The sequence below is a fragment of the Carettochelys insculpta genome, chromosome 2 (assembly GCF_033958435.1).
Source record: "Carettochelys insculpta isolate YL-2023 chromosome 2, ASM3395843v1, whole genome shotgun sequence".
NCBI classification, from domain to species: Eukaryota; Metazoa; Chordata; order Testudines; family Carettochelyidae; genus Carettochelys; species Carettochelys insculpta.
The window spans coordinates 38,139,107-38,158,709 of record NC_134138.1 but is presented as its reverse complement, the minus strand read 5'-3'; the positions used below and the strand labels follow the sequence as shown (position 1 = coordinate 38,158,709).

The following is a 19,603-nucleotide window of genomic DNA, read 5'->3' as shown; positions in this document are numbered from 1 at the left end:
CACCTTTACTTAGCCACTTAAGGAGACAGGGTTACAGGCTAAACCTGAATGAAATGAATTAACAATATACACAGAAATGAATAAAATATAACTTGCATGTACACTGCCCTCAGTTCTCCCAACCCAGAGTGTACACTCTTCAATTATCAAAGTCCTGGTTACTGGCTTGCATTGGTGTGTGGCTGTTGCTCGCTGGATTGTAGACACCTTGGTGAGGGTTCTGTGTGTCAGTCCAGGCAAAGCAACAGGCAAACCAGGCCCTCTGACCTGGAGCTGGCCTCTGCAGCACTTTAACAGACACCGATAAAGCTCCTTCCCTGCAGCATCTCTCATTAGCAGGCTGCAGCTCCCCAGAGCAGCTTCTGCATCATATGCTGAGTCTGAACCATCTCTCCACTTGCTTGCAGGAAATCCTCTGCTGAAGTCCAGACAGCCTCACATTTGCCTTGAAGCCGTCTGTTCCATCAGCCTTAACTCTGCAACAACAGGAGACGACCATCATCTTTTCCAGCCTAGCCCAAAAGCCCCCCTTTCCTTCCCAAAGCCTCATGGGAGTTGTAGTCTCTAGAACCAGATTGCCGCACACAGCAACAGCTAGAGGCTCCCACACACAGAGGGGTCTACACGTATTTTCTTGTCAAAACAAAAAAGCAGTCCAGGAGCACTTTATTATTTTGTTAGTTAGTCTTTCAAGTGCTCCTGGACTGCTTTTTTGTTGTGAGAGTATATAGACTAGCACGGCTTTCTCTCTGTATTTTCTTGTAATAGGGTTTCTCGAAGCCTGTTCGCTTGTGAGTTGCCTCACTAGTTGAATCTGTCAGCTGGCTGCCTAGAGGTGAGCCACAGCTGGGGAAGAGGCTGCCTGGACTTCAGCAGAGGGTTTCCTACAAGCAAGTGGAGTGATGATTCCGACTCAGCATATGGTGCAGAGTTGATGATCAGAGGCACAAACTGAGGCTTTGGTGAACTAAATCTTAGCTTTTGGAACCTCTCAGTCTTTTTTCTTACTGTGAACTGTTCAAATTTTACTTTTTATTTTCTTTTTACTTACTGTAACTATGGACTTTGTCTCTGGGTTATAAAATAGCTGGGTTGTAAAAAAAAAAAAATTGTTTCTCTGTAAGATTTTATAAAGTTATTCAGTTAAATTCATTTGTTTAGTTTCTTCCAAAACTTGAATGTAGGGAGGCTGACAGTGGGCAATCCTTGCTGAAATTCCTTACAAACTGAACTCTGGGTCTCCACTATGGTACGGTGGTGGGAGTGGTGGGTTCTTTTAGGCACTGGAGATGGGCAGTGAAATTTAGCCCACCCAAGGTTACATCTGCATTGTTCTGCACGGGAGGAGTAACTCCAACTCTGTACTTTGGTTGAGGGAGATGGGGATCTAGCTCCAGAGAGCAAGAAGGTGGGGATCAGTGGCATGATAAGTGCACAGGGGAACATCCCAAGGGGTCTTGTGTGACCACACCCCATTACATAGGCATATGGGCTGATTCTTCAGTAATGATGCTCAGACAAATCTGTTCGCAGCTATCCTACTGGCAAAGCTAGATGCAGTCTCTGCTGTGTCTTCCTACTTTTTCAGCTGCTTCCAAGCCCCATACAAAATATAAAAAAGAGAGAATCATAGTAATACTATTTCTGTCTCTCTGTTTTGACTACCTAGCATTGGCTTTGTGGATGCTTGTATCTCACAGAGGAGTTCTGCTACTGCAAGACCAATTTTCCATCTGAGACCAGGCAGGTTTAAAATGTGTACAAGAAACCCTCAATTTCCTGGAATCACAGAACACTAGAACTGGAAGGGACCTTGAGACGTCAGCAAGTCCAGTCCCCTGCCCTCACATCACGAACAAGCATTGTGTAGACGACCCTGTTCTTAAATATCTCCAGTGATGGAGATTATACAACCTCCCTAGGCAAAGTACTCCAGTGTTTAACCATCCTAACAGTGAGAGAGTTTTTCGTAATGCCCAACCTAAACCTCTCATGCTACAGTTTAAGCCCGTTGCTCCTTGTCCTATCCTCCTAAGCCAGGCCAAGGAGAACAGCTTTTCTTCCTCCTCCTTGTAACCCTCTTTTAGGTACTTGAAAACCGTTATCATGTCCCCTCTAAGTCTTTGCTTTTCTAAACTAAACAAGCCCATTTCTTTCAGTCTTCCCTCATAGCTCCTGTTCTCTAGACCTTGCTGCTTTTCCCTGGACCTTCTCCAATTTCTCCGCCTCTTTCTTTAAATGTGGTGCCCAGTACTCCAGTTGAGGCATAATGAGTGCTGAGTAGAGCAGAAGAATGACTTCCCATGTCTTGCTCTCAACACTCCTATTAATGCATCCCAGAATCATGTTTGTTTTTTCACAACAGCATTGCACTGTTGACTCACATTGACCTTGTGGTCCACTATGACCCCTAAATCCCTTTCCGCAGTTCTGCTTCCTAGACAGTTGCTTCCCATTCTATATGGATGAAGCTGATTGTTCCTTTCGAGTGGAGCACTTTGCATTTGTCCTTATTAAACTTCATCCTGTTTACCTCGGACATATTCTCCAGGTTGTCCAGATCATTTTGAATTATGATGCTATCCTCCAAAGCAGTTGCAACCCCTCCCAGCTTGGTATCATCTGCAAACTTAATAATCATACTCTTTATGCCAATATCGAAATTGTTGCTGAAGATGTTGAATAGAACTGGTCCCAAAACAAACCCCTGTGGAACCCCACTTGTTATGCTCTTCCAGGATGATTGCAAACCATTAATAACTACTCTCTGAGAATGGCTATCCAGCCATTTATGCACCCACCATATAGTAGCCCCATCTAAGTCATATTTGCTTAGTTTATTGGTAAGCAGATCATATGAGACCATATCAAATGTCTTACTAAAGTCCAGGTATATCACATCCACCGCTTTTCCCTTGTCCACAAGGCTTGTTATCCTGTCAGGAAAAGCTATCAGGTTTGTCTGGCATGATTTGTTCTTCACAATTCCATGCTGGCTGTTAGTTATGAGGGAAGGGGTGTCCATTAAACCCTAAAGTCTGTTAAATCCAAGGGTTTACTTTGGCACTAGTACCCACCCACCCCTACCAGGCTCTCCCAGACGCTCCCCCCACCCCTCCCAAAAAAATGCCGTGACTCACCAGAGCCGCCATGGCTGGAGGGTCCACCACAGCTTGGAGCACTCCTGCAGCTGGAGACTGCGCTATGGCTTTGAGCCCCAACCGCGGCTAGGGACTTCACTGCTGCCACAGCAGATGAAGATTCCATCACAGCCTGGAGCCGCCATGTGCTCCTCCCACCAGGGGTGGGGGTGGGTAAGTGAGTGCTTTCTGCCTGCGTGTCTGTGCACCCCACCCCGGGGGCGGGGGGGGGCGGCTTCAGCAGTGGTGGTCCAGGCTTTCGTGGAGGGCTCAGCTGCAGCAGATCACAGTGGCTGCAAATGACTATCCCTCCAGCTGCAGCAGTGGTGGCTCTGGTAAATTGCGTTATTGGGGCAGGGAGGTCAGGATTTAGGATTTTGTGGGAACAGTGGGGCCAGGGTTGGTACATGTCTGTTCCTGAAGCCTCCTAAATTGAGGTCTGTAAAATCTAGGTTTTCTGTACTTGGATGCAGTGATCAGTGGTTTTAGTGCACCTCAAGGGTGTGTCTACACTTGCATTCCTCTTTCGAAAGAGGTATGTAAATTAGGCAAACTGAAAATGCAAATTAGGTATACATTTGCATATTCAGAAATTCATTTGCATGTTCTAATTTCAAAAGAGCTTCTTTCAAAAGAAGAAAGCTGGCGTAGACGCTGCTCTTTTGAAAGTAAACCCATCTTCGAAAGAATCGTTCTTCCCTTTATTTAATGGAAAGAAGGATTCTTTTGAAGATGGGTTTACTTTTGAAAGAGCAGCGTCTACCCTGGCTTTTTTCTTTTGAAATAAGCTCTTTTGAAATTAGAATATGCAAATAAGCTGCTGAATACACAAATTCATACCTCATTTGCATTTTGCTTTACCTGATTTGCGTACCTCTTTCGAAAGAGGCATGCAAGTGTAGACACACCCCAAAAGAGACATCAACACATAGATAAGTGGAGATCTGCATCTCCTAGAATGGGAAGGGACCTTGGGAGGTCATCTAGCCCAGTCCCCTGCCCTCTTGGCAGGACCAAGCACCATCTATTTGCCCCAGTCCCTAAATGTACTCCTCAAGGATTGAGCTCACAACCTTGGGTTTAGCAGGCCAATGCTCAAACCCTCCCCACCGAAGAACTTACTTGCCATTTGATGCAAAGTCCGTAATTTAAGCTGCTATATTAAACCAGTGAAACATAACCTTGGTGTTCCCCCAGGAGGTCTTTTTTTGTATCTGTAAGAGTTTCCAGATAAGAAGGTCAGGTCTCTGTAGTCTAATGGGCTCTGCAGGTTAAAGCAAAGATGCTTTGTAAAAATCCCAACATGCTTTTTTAGAACATCAATCCCGTCCCAGCCCTGCAATGTGATAGAGCACAACCACTGAACTTGAACTGGAGATGTCACACTTCCTGTCTACTGGAGTAGGCTTCGCAAAGGCTCCTACCTCCACTCAGTGAAGTATAAGGTGTTTTTGTTTTTTTTTAATTTTTGTTAAGTTGGGAGCTTTCTCTAACAAGAGTCAGTATTGTACTTACCATCCAGATAGTTACTTCTTGCTATTGTGGTCACATTCACTCACCAAAGAAATATTTCTCCTTTGTTAAATTAGCGAAATCCAGCTCTTAGAAGAGTTGCGAGAACTAGGGGTGATGGCTTAATACAAGACTTACAGTTTTGGTCAATGGCTTTCAGCACCTCCAATATATAACTTGTTCAAACATCCTTGGCCTGTAGGAGCACTCTCAGTCACAGGGCTGAGTAACCCTGGCTCCATTTCTTAACTTCACCCAACTCTGCATATTGGTCATCCAATCCTAGCCAATGTAATTTCCATTCTGTTGAAAATGTCATGTTGTCCCAGGGACAGGTACACAAGATATCAGTATGTAACCTCTCTTTTCTTGGGTGTCCATCTCCCCCTCTCTTGTTTTGGTTGTTGCATTTAAAGGATAGCCCTGCTCCACAGCTTTGGAAAATCTCATTATAACAGCTCTGTGCAGTTTAGTGCAAGGATGAGTATCTGACAGAGCAGTGGCTTGAAGCAGGGGATGTTAACGTGTTAAAATGGTGTGTTAATATATCTGACGATATATGAATGAGCATGTTTCTTTTCTATGTAGTGGTAGAGAAAAAAAACAAGTAAGCCCTGGTAGTACATAAATTAGCACTTTATTTGTCATTCAGATGTTGTACTTGGACATCCTTTTAAAGGACAGCAGGCAAATTACTTAAAATAATTCATTAGGTACAGTCACAGAGAGATTGGTACTGTGGTATTTGTAGGAACCAGGGAGTGTAATGCAAGAAACCTGTACATGTGGATACATATTGTGAGATGAAATGCCATATATTGGAGCCCAGTCTGGCAGCTCCCATTTGCATGAATAGTCACATTCTCATCAAAAAGGATATTGGTTAAGACCTGTAATGAGAGCTATTTTATCTTGGCTAACTTCATGATTGATTACCTTGCTTAAAATGCTCATATTGTTTTAGAACAAGGTATACTATAGGAGCATATTAATATTTGGTTCTTGAATTATTTGCCTGTAAAAATTTCAGGTCTGTTTTATTTCCATATAAAAATATGTCTACTAGGACATATAAACTGGAGTATTTGCATTTTAATACTAACTTAACAGTTCTTGGTTTACCAAATTAAGGCAAAATGTACATATACCTTTTTCTTCTGCAAGAAGATGCTTGATCTTTCAGTTTGAAAGAAACTTATTAAAGGAAACCATTCAGGTTCTCATTTTTAGCTGTATGTAAATTGCTTGCCCAAACTTCCTCCTAAATGAACATTTTATTCTGGTGTTCATGTATGCTGTGTGAGATGTACATAGTCGTAATCTTGAAAAGCTGTTGTCTATCTAATCCAATAAGCATCATACAGAAAAGAGAAATCTGTGCTGTCATACTGCATGGAAGTGAGATACATAGTGTGGAAACAACCATTTTAAAGATTTCTCTGAAATACACATTGTTTAATTTCTGCATTTCTTACACTGAACGGTGCTTGGGCTGAAATAGTGCCATTGACTTCACTGGAAGAACCTAATATGATACAGATAGTAGAATTAGGCCGATATTTTGTCAAATGTTTTATGAAATACCGGCTTTCTAGCAGAGGATGTATTCTATCTGGTCAGTTAGGAAGAATATTGCTTATGTATTCCTCACTCTCAGAAAAAGTTTCCATCTACAGGACACTGCATCTTCTTTTACTTTTTCTATAATGCAGCTATTGAGAAGACTAGGAAATAACTATAGTACATCCTATACCTTAGTAGCAAATGCTGATGACTCTATATTCAAATTCTATTTGTATGCCTTTAAATAGTTTTTATGGATATAATTGTGAAACAGAACAGATGTGAAAGGTCAGTTTTGTAGATTGTACATTAAAGTTTGTGTCCTTGATTCCTGATCCAACACACTTTAACTCCCTCAATCCTTTCTGCATTAGTTAATTGAAGGTGGGAAAAGTCTTGTATGTGAAAGCCACTCAGGGTTGGGTTTAAGGGGGAGCCTCCTCTGTTGCCATTGTGCTTTTATATTTATTTTAGCACATTCAATACATATATTCACTTCAGTTCTTTTAACATCTATCCTTGTTGCATAGTAAATATGTATGTAGTGTGGAAAACTCTGTGGGTAGAGGGCACAGTACAAGGGGGAGAGCAAAAGGATGTTTGGTGTCACAGGGTAAAACATTTGATTCTCAAGAAGAAATTTTAAGTATCTTCCCAACCTAATGGTAAATTCCTATATTCAAAATGTTGACTAGTTGATGGTGCAATGGAAAAGTGGAGGCATCTTATACACTTACTTCAATAAGGTAATTATGACATGATCATCCCTGCCTTGCCATAGCATCTCTCCGTCAAAGTCCACCAACCCATGTTTCCTAGCTCTCATGAGAATCCCAACAACTTTATCTGAAATACGGACATATCTGTCAAAGAGTTCCCCAAAGGTGATTTGGATCTTGCCATCTCGCCTTGGCTGAGCCATGGTTGCAATGATAAAGCACATCTCTCCTATCTCCCGTTGAATGTGAATCTCTGCTCTCTTGGCCCTTTCAGCAGTTTTAGTTCCCTCTTTAGGATGACCATAGCCCGCATCTCCTTTGTGTAGGCGTGTTGACTGTGCCAGCTGGTGGTCAAATTCCTCACTGAAAGGATTCAGCTTTTGTGTTATCATATGCCGGTCTGCCCATTCTTGCCATCTGCCCTTCAGCGCATTAACAGGACTGTATTTCCTGTGAGCCTTGTTGCTTAGTTCTTCTGTAAATCTGCTTGCACTGAAAGAAACAAAAATGGGGCTTGGTATATTCTCATTTCACCACTTGCAGGGGCTCATTTGTGCTGTTCACTGTTTTCTTTTGTAAGAATGACCAGAGTGGTAACCACTAGATGGCATATTTTTACTAATTCTAAAGTTAGTTCTTCAGTATAGATGTCTTAAATTTATGTATCAATGTTGTACTGAAAAGCAGCACCATTAATTGTCAGGTTGATCTTAAGACACCGATTTATACACTGGATCTCAAGTTTATCAGTCACTTTCTCTGGCCCGCATTAACGCACTCTCTGGATGCAAAGGAATGAACATAATTACCCCCAATTTACGTGCTCACATAGCTATCCTTCTCCCAGTTTCTATCAAAAACCAGAAGTCCTGTGGCATCTTATAGACTAACAGATATTTTGAAGCATAAGCTTTTGTGGGCAAAGGCCTGCTTTCCATCAATTCATCAGAAGCCTGGAAACAACTATATTTGAAGGACCAAAATTGTACCCACCGCTATTCATGGTTATGAAAATGCAGCCAGTGTCTGAAAGTATGGCCCTTTCAGGCAGTTTTGATTTAAGTAATGTAACAGGCAAGTGTGATGAGAAGCATGTCAACGTAAGAATCATGCTGTAGGAAAGTACTGATTTTTCAATGGACTAAGCCCCAAATAAAACACCTGACGGACCCAAACAATTTTAGCTCATTTAGTTACAAATTTTAAAAGTCAATAAAGGGAAAGAAGGGTGTTGTCCAGACCACCCTCCAATCCCATTCAACCCTGAGCATCGTATAAATATCCACAACTACAGTATTATTCATCGGTATCAGGACATGGCCTTAAATGCTGCTGTAATACAGAGAACACAAACCAGGGCAAATGTCCAAATTGGCTAAAATTCCCTGCTGCTGTTACTACTCTGAGGGCTGCTCTAACATCCTTGGCTGCAACAGCCTGATGGGGCCAAAAGGCAATCAATATCCCAGCCAATACCTTCTTTCCAGCTGCACCTCTGCCCCTGCTCTGCAGGTAGAGAAGGATGGTTGGCAGCAAAGCCCCTATCTCGGTTCTATGTCAGTGGAGAACGCTTGGGTTGTGGTTCTCCCTGGGCCAGTTAGGTTGATTTTAAGTTAGTTGCACTAGTGATGTGGTGCAAAGCACAGGATAGTCAGGCCCATAATTCTGTAATGCACTTTTTTTTGCTTCCCTCTGCTTTGCGATCATGCACCTATGTGTGGAAGATGAGGCTCTGGCAGACGAGTATGACATTGCAATACTGCCAGGGCCCTGGCTCTTCCTCTCTGCAGCTTTTGGGCAGGTAAGCAGAGGGAACTTGATGAGCGTTTTTCTGGTGTCCAGTTTGAAGGTGAGTCACATGCAAACACACACACAGCGTGCAGGGAATTTGACTTCTGAAACCCAAAGACCTCGGGAGATCCACAAAGAGCCCTAGACCAGGACGCAATGTCCTGCCCAACCCTAACCCGCTAAGGCTTCTTGACTGGCCATTTCCCCAGCTCTCAATAAAGACTGTGCATGATGGAGAGGCTTCCTGGATCACTGATGCTGACTGAGTCTAATGTACTTTATCCTGATGGTCTCAGTGGGGCTGAAGCGCAGCCCACACCATACAGAGTACGACTGCCCAGCAAGTAAGCCCTCTGCTGACCCCTGGCAGCTGGCTCAGGCTGCAGGGCTGCTTCATTGTTGTGCAGTCTTCCAGGCTTGGGCTGGAGCCCCACCTAGGGGACTCTCTGACCCAGGGGGGATTGACGGAATTTCCGGGTTCCTGGGCAAGAAGCGGGGGCAGGGCCTGTGGTAGAAAGCCCTCAGTCCCCCAGCCCACGCTGCACCCCAGCCAGCCCAAGGGCTCCAGCAACAATTTAAAGGGCCTGGGGCTCCGGCCACCACCATCACCACTGCAGTGGCTGGAGCCATTGGCCCTTTTGAATCATCAGGCTTGGGGCAGTTGCTTCCTTTCCTCCCACCTCCCTTATAGCAGGTCTGCTCCTACCTCACAGGGTCCTACAGCCCCAGGCTCCATTTGGAGCCCAGATGTCTACACAGCAATGAAGCAGCTGGAACCCGAAGAGCCTGAGTCAGTGGCACAGGCCAGCCAATGGGTTTTCTTTGCTGTGTCGATGCCCCTGAGAGAGGTGGTCTCTCACTCATATGCTTAGCTTGATTCCTTCCTACTCCCTGTGTTAATCCACAAAACTCCACTTGCAGGAATTTCCTGGGATCAGGAGACGTGCAGGACGCAGTGTAGCTGAACTCTGCCTTTTGTGATTCTTCTTTTGTTCACTTTGTCTTTCTATTCCCACTGTGAGCTGTTTGATCCTCTTTTCTAACCAAATATTATCACCTTTCCATTGTAATCTACTCCCAAAATGCCTAGATTAGAACCACGTTATTTCACATTTAGCTCTTTACTCTCACACACTATGTGGTTACTCTTTACTCGCACCCTATGTGGTTAAGAAAGGTCCGGTTCTCACTTTGCCCTTCTCCATGCATCTGACAGTTTAACGCTTCCTGCTTTTCACACTTCTGTTTTGCTCCTCTGTCTATTGAGGCATTAACAGTAAATAAACTGACTTCCAGTTTATTTTTTCAGATTAGTTTCTTCCTGTCTCTTATATGTTGTCAACTACTTGAAGTAGAGAACATGTCATTTTTGTGTTTGTACAGCTCCTAGCACAATGGAGCTCTGATCCAAACAGAGCCCTCAGGACACAAAGTAACATAAGTAATAATAATAAGGCCGGTTTGCAAGAATTTGGCATTTGGTATTTTCAAGGGTGCATTGTCTTTTGCCTGATCTCTGCTGCCATTTCCCTCTTTTCTTTTGGGTGCTTAACACATACGAATTTCCATGCTGATTTCTTCTGCATTTGCGGTTTAGTTTACTCACACACCACCAGTTGTGTTTCTAGGTACAGACTAAATATTATCATCCCAGCATGTAGAATTTGCATGCAGTCTGCTGGGAGATCAGTATGACTCCAGCTAAAGTTACAGTTGGCATGGATGTGGGTGCTGATGTGAGAAATAATTACTATCATTGTGTGCTCTCACTAAAACCTAGAGGGGAAACAGAACACTGCCTTACTTAAAACAAAAATTAAAAAAAAAGGTATGTGGTTATTAAAGGAAAACTTCATGGTGAACAAAAATACCAGATTGTATTATAGGTTCTGAGAATATAAAATTAAACTGAAATATTGGTGTTTTCCAAAATCCAATCCTAACAACTTCACTATAAATGCAAACAAATTATATAAATATAAAAGATGTTGTTTTTCACACTTAGGCCTCAGTATGTACGGGTAATCTTCTGTTCTCCCAGTTAAGTGCAATAAGTTTTGACATCTATTTGAAACATTCAAGAAACCCCAATAGAAAGATATTTACTTAGTTGCTAGAGTTGCATTTTATTTTTTAGTGCAGTTCGTTGTGATTTTGAGTTGGTTCTGTGTGGAATTCATCACATTATTAGGTTCAGATTATATCACTGGTACATTTGCTCTTTTTTCCATTCTGTTTATGAATTGCCAATTTACCAATCCTGATTTCTGGGCCTGTACTATGCACTGTATTGTATTATCTGACTACTGTGGATGCTCAGTTTTCAGCCTCTGAGAACTCTTTCATAGTGACTATTAGCCATTCATGTTTGTGGGACATAATTATCTGTATAACCTAGTATTGGTCTGCCCCCTGATTTGATGACTGAAACAAAAGAATGATGAATCTTCTTGGGATGTATTTTCAGAGATCTGTTCGTGCCAAAATTTGTGAAACATGAACATTCTTGTGAATAGTGGCAGATGCTTGTGGCTAACTAATATGATATGATCCCAGGCATAGCGGTGGACCAGAGTCCATTTGTTTATTTGTAAACATATCCACGTATCTAGTTTGGCATTCTTCCATCACATCTACTACCAGGGCCTTCATTTCTGAAATGGTGATTAGGAGGCAGTATGAACATGCTGGCCCTGCCTCTCGAGGGCCCTGGTGCCTCATGAAGCTTTTGACGCCAAAGCTAAGTGTAGAATTCCCAACCTTCCAGGGTCAGCCCTGAAGTCTCCCAGAATTAGTATTAATGTCCCGGTAACTAGTGAAAGCCATCCCTGAGATTTAATGGAATAGTTTAAGAAAAATGACATTACTTCCTCTTGGAAAGAAAAATCTCCCAGACTAGCTTCAGTCAGGGTTGGCCACCCTCACTAAGAGCATTTCAAGTGGGTGTAAAATATTGCTATTCTGATTTGACAGCTTTTGCACTCAGTCTGCTCTTTCTTGGCATAGGTGTAGATGACAACACAGTGCAAGGCAATGGAGACATGGTTCCCAATAGGAAAAAGGCAACACAGGGCTAGCTGGCTCCCTTACGCAGAGAAACCTGCAACAGGAGGAAACCTCCACAAGGATCCACTCATGGATGTTCTCCCGCATCCTGTAATCCTTTCTGGCCTGAGGAGCAACGAGTCCATGAACGTTGTCCTAGTGGAGGTGACAGGGTACAAAGGTTGCCTTATCAGCTAAAATAAAGCAGGACCCCCCCTTGAAAGTTCTGCCTCAGTTATTTGTGCAGTGGCTGGCACATGGCCTGGCCGAGGGGAGAAGGCATGGAGTGTAGCGGGAGCTTCACATCCCTGAGGGCCACGTGCTGTGCTGAAACATCGTGCAGATACTAAGTTTAATAGATGCTACTGTATTGGAGGGATTCTAAACCCACGTTTGTAATAGACAACATTGCAGTGCCTAACTGATTTAGGAACCCAAATATCAATCTCAGAATGCACTTAGGCACTTAGCAACCTAAATCCTATTGACTATCAATGGGAGATTTTGGCTCTTAAGCGGTTAAATACCTTTTGAAACGGATATTTAGGCTCTTAAATCCTTGCAAAGCTACATGCAGCTATTCCTAAAAACCTTGACAAACCTGGATGTAAATTCTTGGGCTGGGAGTCTTGAAGAGGTTTGAGGGAGTTCACCGTCCAGCTCCCAAGGGGAAGTTTAATGGATTTGGGCATGTAAGGGTTAATGTTGAAAAAATGCCAAACACATTTAGGAGCCTAAATCCAATACTTTCAATAGTACTTATGCTCCTAAGTGAGTTGGACACTTGAAAATTCTACCCTAAACCCTCTATACTCTTGAAAATCCCAGCCTGAGATGCCGAATTTGAAAATCATGTCAACAACTAGCTGAAGCTAAAAATTACCCCAGGCATCTTGAATACTACAGGCCAGTGATACTCAGATTGAGGCTCCAGAGCCACAAATGACTCTTCAGTGTGTTTCCTGCATCTCTTTGCAGCACAGGGTAGTAAAACACAGAGAGATTTAATTATTTACCAATTTAAATGAATAATAATACTCATTCTCTATTGGTCATTTTGCTATGAAATACACTATATATAGTAAATTAAATGATGAATTCACACTAGCCTTGCTCCTTTTGTCTGTGCTGGTCACTGATTTGGCTCCTGAACCATGAGCTCTGAACATCATTGCTTTAGCAACTTCTTTGCTTTTTTTTTTTTTTTTCTCCCGTTTCACTCTTTCCTCTTCCAAGTAATTTCTAGTGTTTTCCTACAGGGATGCTCATATAGCTTGATTAAATTGTTTTCCATTTAATGTTTGCAAACACTCTAGCTTGCTTTGTGCCTGTATGCAGCGCTCTTCAAGTAAGGTAGATGTTCATCCATCTGCCATCCACATCTGGAATCTAAGGAATTATGCTGCTTACCAGTAGCTAGAAGCCGGGATGTGACTGAGAGTCTTCCAAAACTAATCAAACCTTTGGATTATTACCCCTTCCTACTTCTCCATGTAGGAACTATGCTTCAGCCAAGTTTAAAGAAGGCTGATTGAAGGCATAGGAACAAACTACCCCATTGCACAGTAAGAAAAGCAAATGTGGTAGAGAACCAACTAAGCTTATGAGGGAAATCTTTGGTGAGCTTAAACTCAAAGAGGATGCACATAAGAAGTGAAAACTTGGACAGGTGACTAAGGAGAAGTATAAATATATTGTTCAAGTCAGCAGGGAAGTTATGAGGAAAATAAAAGCACAATTGGAACTGCAACTAGCAAGGAATGTGAAGGGTAACAAGAAGGGTTTCTACAGGCATGTTAACAATAAGAGGGGATCAGGGAAGGTGTGGGGTCACTACTGGCTGAGGAAACTAACCTGGTGACAGATGATGTGGGAAAAACTGAAGTATTCAGTGCTTTTCCTTCCTCTGTCTTTATGGACAAGATCAGCTCCCAGACTACGGCACTAGGCAATGCAGTATGGGAACGAGGTGGGCATCTCTCGGTGAGTAAATAGGTTAAGGTCTATTTAGAAAAGCTAGACATACACAAATCCATGAGTCTGGATTTAATGCATCCAAGGGTACTGAGGGAACTGGCCAATGTCCTTGCAGAGCCTTTGGCCATTACCTTTGAAAACTCATGGAGGTTGGGAGAGGTTGGGAAAAAGGCAAATATAGTACCCATTTTTCAAAAAAAAAAAAATAAAAGAGAGAACAATAATCCAGGCAACTATAGGCTTGTCAGCCTGACCTCAGTACCCAGAAAAATCATATAATGGATCCTTAAAGGATCAACTTTGAAGCACTTAGAAGAGAGGAAAGTGATCAGGAATAGTCAACATGGATTCCCCAAGGGCAAGTCATGCCTAACCAAACTAATTAGCTTCTGTGATGAGGTAAGTAGTGCTGTGAACATGGGGAAATCAATGGATGTGATATATCTTGAGTTTAACAAAGCTTTTGATACAGTCTCTCACAATATTCTTGCCCACAAGTTAAGGAAATATTAATTGGATAAAGGTACTGTAAGGTGTGTAGAAAGCTGGCTAGATGATTGGGCCCAATGGGTAGTCATCGATGCTTCGATGTTTGGTTGGCAGTCAATGTCAAGTGGAGTGCCCCAATTAGCTGTTCTAGGGGTTGTATTGTATAGCATCTTTATTAATGACCTGGATGAGGGGATGGATTGCACTCTCAGGAAGTTTGCGGATGACACTTACCTAGGGGGACAGGTAGTTACATTGGATGGTAGGGATAGCATCCAGGGTGACCTAGGTAAATTGGAGGTTTGAGCCAAAAGTAATCTGATGAGGTTCAACGAGGAGAAGTGCAGAGTCCTGCATTTGGGATGGAAGATTCCCTAGCATTGTTACAGGCTGGAGACCAACTAGCTAAGTAGCAGTACAGCAGAAAAGGACCTGGGGATTATGGTTGATGAGAGACTGAATGTGAGTCAACAATGTGCCCTCGTAGCCAAGAAAGCTAATGGCATATTGGGGTACATTAGGAGGAGTATTTTCAGTATGGAGATAGGTAGTAAGGAGATATTACGTATGTTTGAATTTGATGTTAAGATGTAGACTCTTTAATTCATTAGAGGAGAGGTACGTCTTTCATAACAATTCTTTCCATGTACATTGAAAAAGGAAATCTAATATGCCACAATTCTCAACCTAAATAACACATTCTGCTCTTTCTGTTTTCCTCACACCATATTGCAGACATGAGAAAGCCACCTACACATCAGATTGTTTCTGAGGGATAACACATTATTTTGAAAGATGTAATTATAATGATTTTTCTGACATGCCAGGGATTTCACACTTGACAATTCATGCTTACTGTTCAATTCAGTAGAGAAAGGATATAAAAATACAGTGTCTTTCTTGACTAAATAATCAGACCAGTTCCATATCTCTGAATTATTACCAGAGATGTTTGTGGAAAGTGTAATGTTTTTGTACATTTGTAAAATGTTTGTTTCAGATAGTTCACTTTATATTTACCACACTAAATGGGTGGAATCCAGAAACATATCTCATTTCCAATGAGTAAAAAACTTAAGCACATGCCTAACTTTAAGCATGAGCTTAATTCTGTTCCTCAGCCAAAACACGTATAGTTAAAGGAGCCAAAAAAGGGTGATCAGGGATTTAACTTTGACTTTTTTTAACATGCACCAGGTTGAATTGATTTATACAATGATGATAAATTTTGCCTGATTCTTAGATTGCTAGACCCAAAGGGACCACTGTAATCACTCACTCAGACTTCTCTAACACAAGCCAGAGAACTTTCCCTGCTAAATCGCAGAGGCACCCTGTTAGGAAAACATCCAGTATCATTTTAAAACTTGTTAGTGATGGAGAATCCACCCCCATATTTGGCAAATTGTTCCTGTGGTTATTTACCATCTCTGTGAAAAAAGCGTGCCTTATTTGTCTACCTTCAGCTTCTGGCCGTTGGGTCATGTTATACCTTCACCACTAGGGTGAAGAACGCACTGTCAAATATTTGTTCCCCAGGTAGGAACTTATCAACTGTAATCAAGTCATCACTTAACCTTCTCTTGGTAGGGCTGAAAAGATTGAGCTATTTGAGTCTGTCACTGTGATGCAAGTTGTCTAATCCTTCAGTAATACTTTTGGCTCTTTTCTGAACCCTCTCCAAATGTATCAACATCAGCCTGGAATTGAGGAAACAGAACTGGACACAGTGTCCCAGCAGTGGTTATACCAGAGGTAAAATAACCTCTCTACTCCTACTCCAGAGTCCTCTGTTTATCCCTCCAGTGACTGCCATAGTCCTTTCAGCCACACTGTTCCACTGGGACTCATTATCCACCACAACCCCCACATCTTTTCCTTACTGTGTGTGTGCGCACATATGCAGGAGAGTGAGAGTCAAATCTTAGTTTCAAGGGGCTCTCCACCCAGCTTTTGGGTTTTGTGCATATAAATTTGCATCCAAAATGACAGTGTGCATCTTTCTAGCACTAACACAGGTGCATGCATAGGAGTTAGTGCTAGAAACGTGAACATGGGAATGTTTGCATGTGTGTTCAACTTTGCATTGAGGAGGCTAATTTAAAACCCTGTCTTAGACATGTCTCTCCCTATAGCACTAATAATCTGTTCAGCTCAGGTGAGTGTATTCCAAATTATAAATTTCCTGCGATTGAAGGTGAGAAGCTGAACTTTGGTTTACTGTGACCCTTCTAGTTTAAGCTTGGAATTGCAAGTAATTGTTTTAATGAACTTAGCCCATTTCTCTTCTCTTTATTCACAGATATAGTTCAATTTTTAGGAATCTATTCAAAAGTCAAACTTTTTTATCACACAGTTGATGTAGATACGTTTCAGACTATGGAATCTGGGTGAACTCTATCACAAACGTTGATGCAGTAAACCCTCAGTTTAACAGACTCTGGAAATAACGGCTACTGTCTGCCAGCCACCTCTGCCCCCGCCGGCAAATAAATTTCAGCAACTCACCAGAATCGCCGGAGCTGCTGCTGCCACTGGGGCTGGAGGAGCCGTGTGAGTTGGGGAGGGGAGCAGCGGGGCACGGGAGCTCTCTTCCTCCAGCCCCGTGTGTGCAGAGTGTGTCGATACTTGGCCACCATAGCCTGCAGTGGGACTGAGCAGCACCCACTGCATCAGAGGCTGCTGCCACTGGCAGGCTGGGGGTGGCCACTGCACTTCAGCTTTGTGCAGATGGCTCAGAGCTGGGGGCTGGAGAAGCCACAGCGCTGAACACGCCGAGAGCCACGGGAGGTACAAGGAGCCAGGCCAACGTGCAGCTGCTCTGCCCATAATTGGGAGAGGGAGAGGGAGGAGTAAAGGGAAGAATGGGGAAAGGAGGAGGGGCAGGCAGAGGACAGGAGTGAGTGGTGGGCTGGGAAGGTCAGTGCATCATCATATAGTATAACCATTTGGATTTAACAGCCTTTTGGCATTAACAGACACCCCTCCACCCTATTAGTCCCTTAAACTGGGGGTTTTCTGTTCTGGTATATTACCCATGCTGTGTGACTAAGGATCTGAGTCCCATGGTATGATCTCTGTGAACTTTGGGTGGGAACAGGGGGCTGCCTTTTCTTAGAAAATGATAATTTCTCTTTGCCCCTTATCCATGTGCAAAAATGTTGACGCACATCTTCTCCTCTCCCTCCTAGAAACACAGATCTGCCTCAGGGACTAACAGGCATTTTGGTAGACCCTAATGAAGCGTTTGTTCACTTACAGTGACGGCATTGGTCGTTTAATCCTCATAATGTGGTCACAGTCTTCCTGATGGAGTCTTTCTTCTGCCTCACCCCCATAACCACTGTCCTCAGTATCCAGGCTGTCACTGCGACATTTCTGTAGCTCTGACTCTGGGACTTTGTCCTCTTGTTCCATCTGTTTCCAACCCTTGGTTAGCTCTGTCACCAGATTTGAGCACTTTCTCCTCCGTGTTGGAGACATTTTGTTGCCAAGGATTTTATCAAAATTTCTTGATTCTTCGTTGCAGTCGCAGGTCTCTTGACTCCCATTATCCTGCTTATATCTATCACTGAGGAGGCTAATGTCATTTCCTCTTTCATAAACTTTACTTATGACAGTTTTGGTCACCTCTTTGCTTTTAATGTTAAGCTTTCTGAGAGCTTCATCAGATTCACGTGTATCTTTTTCTACATCCCCTTTAGCTGTTACCTCCTTCCCTGTGTATTTTTCCTCACCCTTTTCGTGGTCACGCTTAGTAGAAACTGGCCATCTTGATAATAGCCTTTCTTTTGGGGGCTCAGTTGAGGGTGGTTCTGCATTGGGCGTCCAGCCTGGGGGTTCTTTGGCTTGCTTTGTGTTGTGGTCGCTTGCCCACTGTTGCCAGCCTCGCGCCAAGCTGATTACAAGGCTAGTGGTTCGGATCTTTTTGCTGGCCCTTTTCGCTGGCGTCGCTTTTTGGCTTTCTTCTGGATGCATGTTGCTGTCTGCTGCCGCCTCTTTTCCACCTCTTGTGGTAACCACCTAGTGAATGAATCTCCCAAACGGAAAAACTTCCAGAGGAGAGAGCTACAGGGATTTAAATAGAAGCAGGAGGAGTCTGTGATATTGGAAACTATGTGAAGCATTTCTGACAGATATAGTAACCCCGCTCTGATAGCGTTCTTTTTTTAATACCTCAGGGCTTGCATTTTGTCACAGCAGACGGCTGCTGCATAAGGTAAACAAGGAGAGCACAGACTGCCTACTCCTCTGGAGCAGCCCCATGGGAATTAGCAGCTCCTGTAAAACCCCTTTCTAAGGTCTCTTTAGTCCTCAGTTTGCTTGGCAGTAACCAGGCCTTGCTTTTCTTACAAGTGTTTGACTTATGGCAAAGTTAAGTCCTCCAAGGAGGTGAGCCCCTTTAGTTGCCAGTGATTTCAGGAGGAACAGAAACCGCACCGCACCATGTATAAAATCTAGCTTCATCCCATTGTACTAACCTGGGAATTTTACCTGCATAAGAGGTTTTTAGATATACTTCCTGAAAAAAAGTGTTGGTGATTTTTAATGCACATGAAAGAAAACATACTGAAATCCCTTGGATATGATTTATAATTTCAATATTTCATGCACAAACCGTAACAGACAGCTACCACTGGTTGTCTGTCTCATCTATTTAGAATATACACACTTGGGAGTTGGGACCATGCTTTGTGGTTGTCCAATGCCTGGCATATGGGGCTTTACTACCATAATTTTTCCACCCTTGTGATGAATCAGTCTAGTTATGTGAACCAACTGGTACACATCACAAAATTCATGTCTTGGGGTGGGGCTGAGTGGTTTGGGGTATGAGCGCAGGCTCTGGGCTGGGGCAGAGTTTTGAGGCCTAGGGGGTGAGGGTTCTAGATGGGGATTGCTCAGGGTGGGGATGGACATGAGGCTTTCAGGGCTGGAGCAGTGAAGAGGGGGACGGACACAGGGTGGCCAACAGACTTGCTTGGCCCCTGGGCAAAGTGGTGGTGGGGGCAACTCCATGTATCTGGAAGGGGCAGGGCCTTGGGTGGAAAGGAGGGGTGGGGCTGGGGTAGACTCTCCCCACCAGCCCTTCAGCACTGTCAAGAGCATGTTGCATGGGGCTGCAGCAGCGATGTAAAGGGCCTGGGGTTTCAGCTGCTGTTGCCATGGTGGTGGCGGTGTCCAGGCACCAGGTGCTTTTGAATCACCAGGCCCTGGGGTAGTTGCTCACTTCGCGCCCCCCTTCAGTGGGCCTGTGGAGAGCAGAGGGCTCTGGCTGGGGCCTGGGCTCTGAGGTGAAGCTGGGGATATGGGCTTTGGGATGCAGACCGCTTTGGGGCAGCAGTGGGCAGAGAGGACTCCCCGCAG

General features: G+C 43.5%; 1 protein-coding gene across 1 annotated transcript; it reads right to left on the bottom strand.

Annotated features, from left to right (window-relative positions):
- Nucleotides 1-5,270: 5,270 nt before the first annotated feature.
- On the bottom strand, nucleotides 5,271-18,267 carry ABRA (actin binding Rho activating protein). Its single transcript, XM_074986761.1, has 2 exons — nucleotides 17,496-18,267; nucleotides 5,271-7,426 (listed from the first exon to the last, which is right to left on the bottom strand). The coding sequence occupies exons 1-2, from the start codon at nucleotides 18,212-18,214 to the stop codon at nucleotides 6,949-6,951; spliced, it is 1,197 nt and encodes a 398-aa protein (XP_074842862.1). The 5' UTR covers nucleotides 18,215-18,267; the 3' UTR covers nucleotides 5,271-6,948.
- Nucleotides 18,268-19,603: the final 1,336 nt, after the last annotated feature.

Bases quoted from the DNA above. Each gene is read 5' to 3' on its own strand.
- ABRA (XM_074986761.1), bottom strand. From the start codon at position 18,214: ATGCATCCAGAAGAAAGCCAAAAAGCGACGCCAGCGAAAAGGGCCAGC. The intron at 7,427-17,495 runs GTAAGTGAACAA...TGTTTCTTTCAG, and splicing joins AAACGACCAATGCCGTCACT to TGCAAGCAGATTTACAGAAG.